At 39.3% G+C, this 12,456-nt stretch overlaps 1 protein-coding gene across 7 annotated transcripts in view; it reads left to right on the forward strand.

Annotated features, from left to right (window-relative positions):
* RIMBP2 (RIMS binding protein 2) overlaps positions 1 to 12,456 on the forward strand; it is a 349,201-nt gene that overhangs the window by 314,798 nt on the left and 21,947 nt on the right. For 5 of the 7 annotated variants that reach the window (XM_050923459.1, XM_050923460.1, XM_050923461.1 and 2 more), the window contains 2 exons: positions 5,249 to 5,407; positions 11,190 to 11,307. In XM_050923459.1, the coding sequence (XP_050779416.1) occupies positions 5,249 to 5,407; positions 11,190 to 11,307 (277 nt within the window). Of the gene's footprint in view, positions 1 to 5,248; positions 5,408 to 8,911; positions 9,644 to 11,189; positions 11,308 to 12,456 lie in introns of all 7 variants that reach the window. The other 2 variants (XM_050923458.1, XM_050923462.1) reach the window with 1 other exon arrangement.

A 12,456-nucleotide genomic window follows, 5' to 3' on the forward strand; every position in this document is an offset into this window, starting at 1 on the left:
TATTTTGGTTGCATCCCGGCCAAGATTTTCTAAAGCGACTATTGATTTCATAAGGAAGTCTGGTCCATTATTTAGGGGCTAGCCTGGCATTCCGGAGAGCTAGGTTCAATTCCCTACAATGCCACAGACATCCTGTGTGACCTTGGGGAAGTCACTCAGTATCTTCCTGCCTAGGTTTCCCCAACTGTAAAATGAGGACAGTAGCACTGCCTTGTATCACAAAGGTGTTGGAAGGACATTAAAAACTGTAAGGTGCTCAGACACTACTATAATAACACTGGAATAGATTGCCTAGGGAAGTTGTGGAATCTCCATCTCTGGAGATATTTAAGATAAATGTCTATTAGGGATGGTCTAGACAGTATTTGGTCCTGCCATGAGGGCAGGGGACTGGACTCGATGACCTCTCGAGGTCCCTTCCAGTCCTAGAGTCTATGAGTCTATGAGTCTATAATGGGAGTTGTATAGAAAACTAAGATACGTTTTGGTTGTCTCCATTTTTGTAAGCCCACTTTGGAACCCTTGTCTGTTTTACTGAGTTCTAGAGATAGAACACTTTCTAATTGCATTAACCCATTGTGACGCTTTCTCCAAATACCCAGGATTGTGATCTCCTTGTACTGTAACCCCCTGCCTCAGTGGGAGAGAGACTTGATTGTGCTTAACTGGGTGTCAGATCTGTGACACCACCCAATCTCCTCAGGGCCATGCCAGCCCTTGCTTTGCCTTGCAGGTTAGCAATAGTGCACCCCAAACCCTTTGTAGTGTTCCCCTGCAGTGTCCAGCCCTTAAGCACTAGATACTCACAGAAATTACCAGGTGAGCTGTCCCAAAAGACCAGTACACACACCTGCTTGTTTGATTCAACTGAGGATCAGCTCCAATATAACATCCCAGCACTGATATATTTATAGTGAGAACAATCATCAGTTAAGGCTAAGATTTAAGAGAGAGTGAATAGGGATAACAATGGGAAGAGAAATGATTACATATAAAACAAAAAATATAATACATTCTGTTTATGACAAGTTTAAACTTAACTTTAACAGGCTAACAGCCTAAAATAGTTTCTCTCACCTAAAGCTCTCTCTCAGCATCTCCAAACAACATGGCTGGGGTCGTCCTTTCATGAATGCAAAAATCCCTGTCCTTTTTGCTTCCTCAGTCAAGGATAAAGAGGTGTCCTGTTGGCCTTCTTTTTATATCCCCAAAGTTCATGATTTTGTTCCCCGTGTCAGGATGAACCCTCTTGGTTTATTCCCTGATGTGTTGGCTCCGTGTTGCCTTCACAGTCACATTTTGACATGGTGTGCAAATGGCCTTCCATTGCGTTGGCTTACAATGGCTTTGTTACATGTGAACTGAGGCAGGCAGGTGAATATACATCCTTTGTCTGGTCAAAACCTGCCTGACAACCCTGTTTTGATTCAGATTTTAAAACAGTATATGTACACAACTCCTTAAATATCATCCTTACATATATCTCACAATGATTATGAGGACCAGTATAATATAAGCTTTTAGTAGACCTCACTTGACCCTCTTAATATGAAAACAACATGTTGGGTGTAGTGAGCTTGCCAGGCCTCTCAGGAGTTACTGTTATGGAACAGTGAACACTTTCCCAGTTGACTTTGAGGAGTTCTTAGGGTCACACCCAGTTAGGGTGACCAGATAGCAAGTGTGAAAAAATGGGACACTTTTATTTTCGCGGGGGGAGGGGGCTATAGTTGCCCCTAACATCAGGACATATGATTACCCTACACCTACTGTGCCAAAATACCCTACTCCTTTCCCCTAAAAAGTAACACTTTAAAGTTTCTCAGTTCAAAAGATGAACTCTGTTTCATTCAGCTGTTCTGTGTTCATTAAATACAAATTGATTATTACCTGTTTATATTTCAGCTATATAAGAGAGGCATCTACTAGTAGCTTAATTGCTCATTTGAACTATTTATGAAAATTGAACAATTGCACTGCATAATTTGTTAGTAAAGAACCAATTTCTGCACTTTTTGTATGTAATTCTACTACATCCAGACCTAAGCAGGAAGTTTAATAGGAAGTGTTTTTTTACATAAGATTTTAGGCGTGGTTGTGGTCAAATGTGGTTTTGAAAGAATCTGGTAGTTTATTTTACTATTTCACTTAGCTTATTATAGTATGGCTTTAATCTGTGTATACCAATTCGTGTTCTGAAGTTGATGTCATGCTGTGCATTTATGCCAAATTAAAAGCTTTTGGCATAGTCTCACTTGACGCATGAAGTAGATAGAAAGAAAGAAAGAAAGAAAGAAATCAGAGCAGGCAACCACAAATACAGGTAAAAAGGATGTTGTTCAATAGCGGTGTTCTGTTGATACTAAGGACTGCCATGGTCTATAGTTCTGTAATTGTGTAACATAATATACAGATTTAAAAAAATTACATTTGTGATTATATAGATCGCATCTCTTCCAAATCTAAACAGTCACTGGATCTGCCACAGTCTTCCTGTGTGACTCTGGGCAAAGCAATTAGGATTTTTAAAGGCTAACTACCATTGAAATAAAAATATTCAAGGCTTACCCTTGACTACACTGCAACTACTCACTGCCTTAAAGTTAAGGATGTGCATTTGTTTGCAGGATGGGGGCCCAAAACACAACATTTTTTTAAAAATCTGCTTAAATAGTTAGCTGCAGTATCTTGTTATGTGCCCATTAGATGCTTCAATATTTTGTAATGAATTAATCTGTTACCAACACAGAATGTAATTCTACAATTATTGCTTACATAAATTTGAGCTAATTGCATTACATGTCGTAACAAGTTCTAACGCCTCAATTAGAAGGTTTTCATTAAATAATTGGTGGGTATTTAACAGACACCTCTGTTATTAAATCAACAGCAGATAAGCTTTGGAGATTGTTTGAAAGATTCCTGCTATGTAGCTGTGCAGCTTTTCTCTGTCAATAACAACCTTTGATAATCTACACAATATTACAAACGCGGCTCTCAGTCAGTCAGTGCAGCCCCCAATGAACTCCCTTGTGTTGTCTGGGGATAACTGAGAACAGGATTTGACTCGCTGAAACTGGAACTAAGATTCCATTGGAATGGCATGGGTGAAAGTGAGAGCACCAGACGGAATTCTGGGAGTCTTTCATTTCGTAAACTAACTGAAAGCATTAACTCGTACAGTGACTTTTATTCTTAAAATTACCCCCTCATGTAATACAGCTGAGGGAAACTGAAAACATTCATGGGTTTGATCCTGTTTCCTTGGATAGCAACAGAGTGTTCATAAAGGACTGGATCTCAGAACCCTCGATAATAACAATCCTTAGCTTTTGACCACAAAGTATTTTACAGTGGAAAGTAAGTATCATTATCTGCATTTTACATAGAGGACATGGAGGCTTAGAGTGGAGAAGTAACTTGCCCAAAGTCACACGGTTGCTCAGCAGCAGGACCGTGAATAGAACTATGGTCTTCTGCCTCCCAGCAGCCTGATCTACTGGGCCAAGCTGGCTCCCAAAAGCAATGAATGAAGAAACTTAGCATTAAGGAACATCTCATGCAGCTGAGGCACATTATAGAGATACACACTGAGATCTCCAGAACTATCTTCTAGGAATCAAGAGAGTACAAGTCTGCTGTAATATTTGGAGAGTGAACATATTTTCACTTCAGGGTAATTGCTTACTGCAGACATTTCATTTCATTTCTGGAAGTTTACAGCAGTTTATTGCTGCTAATACATTATGGAACTATAGGAATTGATTCTGGTCTACGAAGATTGTTTCTGCTGTAGTATTTCTCCTGGGGAAATAGAGTAACTTCTGTTCCTTGACATTCTAGTATTTCAGTAATTTATTCTTTTTCTGATGCAAATAGGTTTGCTCCTGGAAATTGTCTCTACAGCATACAGTACAGCTCCCTTGACATTGAAGGTGGGACTGAACTGTGTAGTTCACATTTGAATCTGAACATATCTAGACGGAAGGGTGTTTGGATCCTAGCCTCTGCTCTGGCCCATTATAGAAATGCAGGGCTAAATCCTTATCTAGCATAAATCAGTGTACACTGGGATACACCAGCTGAGGATCTGCCCCATGAAATTCGGATCTGGAGCCAAACTTCACATTTCAAGAATCTTCAGACCTGGAATTTCTGGTTGGGCCTACCCTATCCTGAACTGATATGCTTTAGACTCAAACTGTATATAAAGAGCTGTCCGTATTTTTTGCTGTCCGTATTTTGAGAATGGGAAGATTACACCAACAGAGTAGGAAGATGTGTTATTGGTTACTTTGAGATTTGCATTTTAGTTTTTACACAGTGCACATGTGAGACTTTTGGGCTCATAATTTTTAAGTGGGCCTCAACTTAATCATTTGCACAAGCAGATGAAACTGCGTACAGATCTGAAGCACCAGTGTGATTTTGTACAGAAAAGTAGATGCCTCATTTTAAAAATATACTTAGGGATGTAGAATCACAGTAATGTTTGGTTTGTTGTCTAGACTGTGGATATAAATCATGACACTAGTAAAACAAAACAAGAATTTACCAAAGACAGTTAAATTTAACAGCAGCAATTCAATAAAATAGCTAATTTCTTCCGTCCCTTTCACCTAGTTGAAAACACAGACAACTTAATTTAGTGGAACTAACTCTAGAAGGACATTAAAATTCTATCAATTCTGCTCCCTAGATGCCTGAATAGAATGAGATCACTGACCATCAGCCAATGAAAATTTACAATATAGAAACATTATGTAAGAACTAAATGGTGCTCTGAAGAGTCTCGTGGGGTTTACTGTTAGATATAGCAGACATCAGATATGACAACGAAGAGTAGCTGACGTGTGAATGGAATTCATTATCTCAGTTAGAGCCTTCACCAGATGGTCAGCAAATCCACTGACACATGCAGAGCCTCGGGTAAACCAAGGGGGGTTTTTTAATCGGGGTCTCATGAGGTTTGTGGTTGGAGTGGAAGTGGAAGTGTAATGCTGGTTGAGTCATCTGTATGGACTGAATCCAGGATTTCTGGAACTTAAGGTGTGAGCAAGCTAATAAACCTCTATATTATCAAGCCACCTGAGGGCTACTGAGAGTTGCACCTGGTTAGTGTGGGTTACACAAGATATTATTGCAATATTCACGCTGCCAGTTGCTGCTTTGCCCCACATCTGTGGGGGCACTATCACTTCAGATTTTAAACCTTGCAGCCTCTTTTCTTTTCTATCCCATCCAATAGCCGCACTACTGCCAGGATGAGGAGTACCACACGGAGAGCAGTAGGGGCTCCGACTTATCCGATATCATGGAGGAAGATGAAGAAGAGCTGTACTCAGAAATGCAGCTGGAGGATGGAGGAAGAAGACGAGTCAGTGTAACATCACACAACACACTCAAGGTAAGAGTGACAGAAAAGGGAGGCTTAAACTTCAGAGAAGGGCAAGGCAAATTCTTCCTTCCTTCCACGCACTTTTGTTCTTAGTCTGCTGTGGACGTTACAGTTCACAGTGGCCTACAGACTAGAACTGGGATGAATGCTGTTCATAATGTAAAGTTCCCCTTATGAAGTCCACTTAATACTCAGTTCTCTGGTATTAGCCAAGAGCTTCACATATTGAAGACTGTCTTCGGGCTGTTATGCAATTATCTGTTTTGCTGTGCATTTGGGGGTGCTACTGTGCTGCAGTATATTGGACGTGCATCCAGACCACTAGAAGTTTTCTGATGTCTGCGTGTGCATGAGTGCACATCCACACACGTGTCTTTGAATTTAAATCTCCTGTGGACATCCTCTCCATATTACTGACCAGGTTCTTGGAAGTACCTCCCGGGATCCTTCTAGTGCATGCTAGTAAAGGATTTGAGGAGTTTTATTCAGTGCAATATGGATTCCCAATAGTGTGGATAAAGCCCATAGTCATTAATCTTAGTGTCGTGATCATTAATGATCTTCTGGTGGCAGAGGAGACAATGGCAAACATATGTCAGGAATGATGTCTCAAACACTGCATAGGAGGATTCATCCTACAAGGTGATTTTATTAATCTAATTAGAATACACACTGCAAACACTAAACTTTCGCAACATAGAATTTCTGTTTTCTGTAATATGACATTTAGTAAACTGCTTCTTATGTGTATACTATTACCATGCTAAGATGCTTCTTCTTAACAAGCTATATGATTGAAACTATACAGAAACCGACAGGTCATTCTTCCCACAGCCAAAATGCCGTGTTACTAAAGAACATGCTATACTCTTATGCAAAGCACATACACAGGGATATTGTAACCATTGCTATAACTGCTTCTATATACTTTATATACAGACTTAGGATTTTATGCAACTTATAAAGACATACTGTCTAGTACATTTTCAGAAAAAAATCTTTCATTCTCCTGTTTAGTATCCTTGTAAAAGCTTGAAAATGAAATGACTTTGACTGCCACTAGGCAAACACTGAATTATCCCTAGGCTTCTCTGGTTCTTTATGAATCAGTAGCATATTTACTATTACTTTTTACATCTGCGTTAACGGTACTGTCAGCCCAATTCTGAACACATGGGCCAGATCCTCAGCTAGGGTAAATCCTCATAACTATGTTAAAGTCAATGAGTATATGCTGATTTAATGCAATCTGAGGATCTGCCTCAAGGTTCATTGTTAACATCTGTTATTTGAATGGCTGTGCAGAAACAGATTTTAATGTGAGAATGCCACATAAATTTAGGGAAGAGGGAGTAATTTTAGCATTTGGAGGACACTCACCACTGCATTTATAACTATATTGCTTTAAGTTTTAGACCAGGTTCTAGAACTAAAATACTTGACAGTGTCCCTGTTTTGCTAGATCCAATTCAGCTTTGCAGCTGCTGTAATTAAAAAAGAAACAAAAATACATTAATTGAACTCTCTCAAATGCATATGCAATTTGCATTTGAAAGTACACCAACCCAAGCACTTTGAGCTATGATTGCAGATAGCTGACATTCAGTATTTTCTGTACCAAGTTAGTAGATACCCTCATGTAAAAGAAAAGTGTACAAGACACGACTCACTTTACTGTGCAGTTATTATTCCCTGCAGTTGCTCTCCAGATAAAGGCTGATGTGTAAACTAGGAGATCCCAACTTGAATATCAGGTCAGAGCATCCATGAAATTTAAGGATGTTTGGAGTCTGATCAAAACTATTCCTAATTCATGTTTATTTATATTTTTTCCATATTTATGGCGCCTTTTCAAAAAAGCTCTGGGAATATGAAAGACAATTAAAAAGTGTATTAAAAAATCATTCACATAAATACAGTAGAACCTCAGAGTTAGGAACACATTGGGAATGGAGGCTGTTCATAACTCTGAACAAAACATTATGGTTGTTCTTTCAAAAGTTTACAACTGAACATTGACTTCATACAGTTTTGAAACTTTACTATGCAGAAGAAAAATGCTGCTTTCCCTTTATTTTTTTAAGTAGTTTACGTTTAACACAGCTCTGTACTGTATTTGCTTTTTTTGGTCTCTGCTGCCACCTTATTGCGTACTTCTGGTTCCAAATGATGAGTGTAGTTGACCGATCAGTTCATAATTCTGGTGTTTGTAACTCTACGGTTCTACTGTAGTGTCAAAAATTAACTCTTTAAAAACTCCCTAGCCTTTGAAGAAAAATAAAGCAAAAGCCAGCTCAGTCTGTCTGCTGAGAGTCAGCCTGAGCAATAGGCTTTGTAATGTCCCTGGAATGTCAGCAAACTCAGGCTCTCTTGGACCAAAAGGGAAGGAGAATTCCAAAGTCACTAAGAAGATCCTGCCCGTGCTGCCCACACGTATGAATCCAGGCACTGTCTGCTCAGAAGTCCCAAGCTGATTGCTGTCATTGGGGTAAAGCACAGAGAGGGGTGGTCTCCATGACCCAAATAGCTAAGGGCTCCATAAATCAAAGCCAACACCTCTTTTACCATTAAGTTGGATAGCCCAGCATCTGCTTCAGAGACCCAGAGAGACACATTTGCACAGGATCCTTCAATTACACTATTTTCAATTTTTGTAAGCCTAATATAAAAGGTGTCTTTTATTTCATTTATCTAAACTGTTCAGATTTTATCCAGTTCATTGTAGTTCTTACTTACATCTGGTATGTACCAAGACTTATATTTGGGTCAAGTAACAGGTTACTTGTCAAGTAAGAGTTTTATTAAGCAGATTAGGATGATAGATCCAGTGTGGACTGGTGACTGCAGGTAGCCCCCAGTTCTCTGTCTTTTTTGTGGAAGCCAGCCTTAAAGAGGGTGCAATTTTTATCAGGTTGTGGAGGGCACAAGAACTCCTGTTTTGACATTTACAGGGAGCCCTGTATGACTTCATACCAACCCTGAGTTTGCTGTCTTCAGGCAGGACGGCATTGTGGAGTTTCTTGTTAATCACCTAGGATGCTTTAACAGGGGCAAAGCAAGAGAGAAAACTCTGCTGTAGAAAGCGTTCCGAGATACGCTCCACGGATGAAAACAATCCCAGCTTGGCACAGAGCACAAAGAACATTAAGCACTAGCACCACATTCTAACTTCACCTCCACTCTCACCACGGCTGAACTTGTATGCAGCTTTTATTGCTTTGTGTTGAATGCATGGGTTTATTCTTGTTAAAGCATCACAATATCAGCTGTGTTTGTACTGACCTCCCGTGTTCTATCTGACACCAAGCCAACTTAATCATGTCTTTATTTTCAGATTCCTGTTCAGAGCATGACATCCCCCTCACTGAATAAACTGCATGCCTTATGTTTGCCATTGCTCTAAAACTAATTCTGTCTTTATTTTTCTTTCCTCCTCTCCCTTTTCCCTCCCATTTTATTTTTATCATGCACTGTTTGTTCCCCACCTGTTTTTTAACATCACATATTGTTAAGGAATGCTCTAAGAATAGGACCACTGAAGCCGCTTTTTTGGAACAGCCTGACTTTTCACAGCAGACACACCACAGTAAAAAGCTTTTCAGTATCCCAGAAGTAGCCGAAGAGGATGTTGAGTATTCTGAACTGTTGCACAAACAGGGTTTTGGTACGTCCTATAAAATGAAACCTATGGTAGCTAGATGCACTAGACCTCCTAGACCCTACAATCAAGACAAACAGCACAACTTCTGGTACCCCGCCAAGCACAGAATTTCAGGCATGGAGGATTTTGCTTCAGAAGACAAAGGCTATAACTACAGTAGATCCTTAACAAGAAGCCCTGACAGCGGACTAGACTGTGGAAGTGAGGAAGAAGAATCTCGTTTTAATTTCAGAAATGCTTACAATTTGATTTCTGCCAATGTTGCGCCTAGCTGTTGTGCAGAGACAGATAACTGTTCATGCAGAAAAAGCACAAGGCCATTGCTTGCTCGCAGGAAAACTTTAACCAGGCAAAGCAGCATTGAAGAAGACTTTGACGACCTGGGTCCTTCCTTTATAGAGCCTAGAAGTGAGGAGGCCAAGCCCGGTTATGAGAAAAAGTCTGAGACTCAAAAATGCAATAGAACAGATAATTTGACTGGCAAAGATGTTCAGCGAATATGGAAGATCAACTTACAAGTAAATGACTCTAGGGCAGCTGTTCCACATGCAGAGCCATCCCACAGAGATGCAGAAGACTCTCTGGTGTGTGAAATAAAACTTCCTTCTAACATCTGCCTGTCAAATCCATCTCTTTTCTTTCTTCTCTTTTCCTCCTCCTGCTTCTTTTGATTTTTTTTCTTAAAATCCATCTTTGGGACCTATCTCTTGGTGGTTGTTTTATTTCTTTCCTCCCCACATGATTTTTTATTTATTAATCTGCATTTTGCTTCACAAGTTTAATTTGCTTTACAACAATGATTTTCCCACAGAACAAATTACAATAATGGCTGCTTTGTTAAAGGACAACTGAATCTAAATTTTAATTAAGGGTTAGCTGAACTATAATTTTCCAAAAGTTTGTTTTATCTTTAAAGTGACTATCAGAAAATTGCTTTAAAAAGTAAAAATACGTTTTATTTTTAACTGGAAAAAAGAAAGCATTTCATGGATTTTTATTTTGATGGTCTGTCTTAAAGATTCCATTTTGTCATGTTGTTTTTGCTCTCCTCAATCCCAGATTTTCAGGAATTGCTCTTCATCTTCAGTCCTCTCTGGGCAAGTACCAAGAAATATCTTCCCCACAGTGACAGTGACCAAGCAAGCTTCTTGGAGTCACAGGAATCATCATGTTTCCATTCTCCACCTTCTTCCTGCACTGTCACTTCTTTGCCCTCTTTTTTAGACCATCTCTTCTTGCCTTTGAAGTTGCAGACTGCATCTCTGAATGGGATTGCAGACAAACAGCTTCTTCCAGAGGGACAAGCCAAGGCCGTTCCACATCTTAATCCACAAGGGTGCCTCTGTGATCCTGCCTGTTTGCATTTCTGTATATTAGCCCACAAGAGAGCCTTCGTGAATTTGCATATTTAGGCCTCTCTGTTCCCAAAGAGAACTAAATACGTTTTAGCCTCTCATCTGCAACTGTCTCCAATCTAATGTCTTATGTAAGAATAGATTCAGCTGTTGCTGTATGCCGGGCCCAGCAGTTTATTCTGAACTGATCATTTAAAAATTCTATTAAAATTGGTGCCAAGGCTGCATTTAATCTCAGCTGTTGAAAGAGACACCCTGGAAAGCTTCTGCAAGGGTTAGTGACCACAAAAGACCTTTTGAGAGGAGCAGTGTTCTCAGAGACCCCAGGAGGAGAAGGACCTATGCTGGTTAATGTGCTGCAAACTGTGCAAAACAATCTAGGTTAAAAAACTTAAATGCACTGACCTGACCCCCTCATATACTATCTTCACAGCTCTAGTGTGAGTGGTCTTAGTCCTCTTCAGGGAGAGTTAAAAGTGCTCTGAACCACGTTAGCAGCAATGACAAAGGCAAAAGAATGTTTCCAAAATTATTATTATTCTTTCTTTGTTCTAATGTGTGACTGCTATTTACAAAGGGTGCGCCATTTTTCAGGGAACCATTTTTCTTTTGCAGGTTTAGGAGGCATCAGTAGAACTTTTCAGCTAACCTTTCAGTTAAAAACTATGTTTAGTTGCCTTTAGAGCTTATGCTTCTGAAAGTGATTGACATTATTAACATGCCTTTTTATGCACCCAGCTGTGTAACTTGCAAACCTGTTGTTTTTCTTTTTTAGCTTTTAGGAAATCCATCATCCACTGGACGACCTGACAGGATGGAGCACACGGGTCGAAGGTTGTCTCATGCCAGTGCAGTCCCACAAAAGTCTCGACCAATGTTGGTCCCTTCCATTGGTTAGTTGACCTGATTGGTGCATTTCTATTCTTTACAGCCACAGAGCTGGGGGATTGGTAAAACAAACAAACAAAGCCCAAAACCTTTTAATCACAATGACTCTAAATCTTTTATATAAGATGAACTAAGATTAAAACCAACTTTGTCTTAGGTTAAATATGAGTGTACTGGAGATTCTTTAAGGGTCTGAACCAAAACCTTCTGAAGTCAGAGGGAGTTTCACATTGACTCCAGTGAGCTTTGGTTCAAGATCTATGTTTTGGTTGATGATAGCTACAATTTAAAACCTACAGCAGACAATTCATTCTTTAAAATAAATTAAGGCACGGACATACTATGAATATGATGCCTAAAATAAGTGCACTCACTCACTCATCTATCCATCCATCCATCATTCCATTCATCTACCATCACCTTCCATTCTCTTAACTACTTTTTGGAATTCAGCAAGGAAAATTGAGATTATTAAATTAAATGAGCAAGTAAGACTGAAGTATGTCCCTTAGATTTGCTTTTTATATTCAAGCCATCTCTGTTCTGGTTAAATCATGACCTAAAAATATATTTTGCCATCTGCAAGAAATTCCAAAAAGTACTGCAGATAAGATAATGGAATCCAGACACCAAGCACAAAAACACTTTCACCAAAACTTGCACACCACACAAACAACTAGGAACAGTCACGCAGAAATGCAAGAAACACAGGAGTGTAAATAGAGAACTGTTGACAATCTTCATGTGATGTAATTCCTCTGGTGCCTGTGCTTAGATTAGATGATTCCTTAATAACAGTGTACACAGAAATCCAGAGAACTCAAGGCAACATTAAGCAGTTCTGGCCTGAAGCTTTATCTGTGAATGAGAAACTTTTCACGCAGAAAGCAACCTCATAGTGATACTTACTATAAAGCAACATGTTTTTTTTAATTGTTACACATGAAAAGTTTTCTCCAGTTCCTTCCATGGATACACAGCAGAATAACCATTTAGGAAATTTAAACATAAACCTTCATGGTGTACAGCACCCTCTACAGATTTGTAAAGTTAGCAAGATTTTGCTCTCAAGAGGAAAACTAATGGATATTAGGGACACAATAATAATTTATGATAACTGTGGATTTTTAAAAAATACAACTGTAATTCATAAA

Source organism: Gopherus flavomarginatus, chromosome 15 (assembly GCF_025201925.1).
Source record: "Gopherus flavomarginatus isolate rGopFla2 chromosome 15, rGopFla2.mat.asm, whole genome shotgun sequence".
Lineage (NCBI taxonomy): Eukaryota > Metazoa > Chordata > Testudines > Testudinidae > Gopherus > Gopherus flavomarginatus.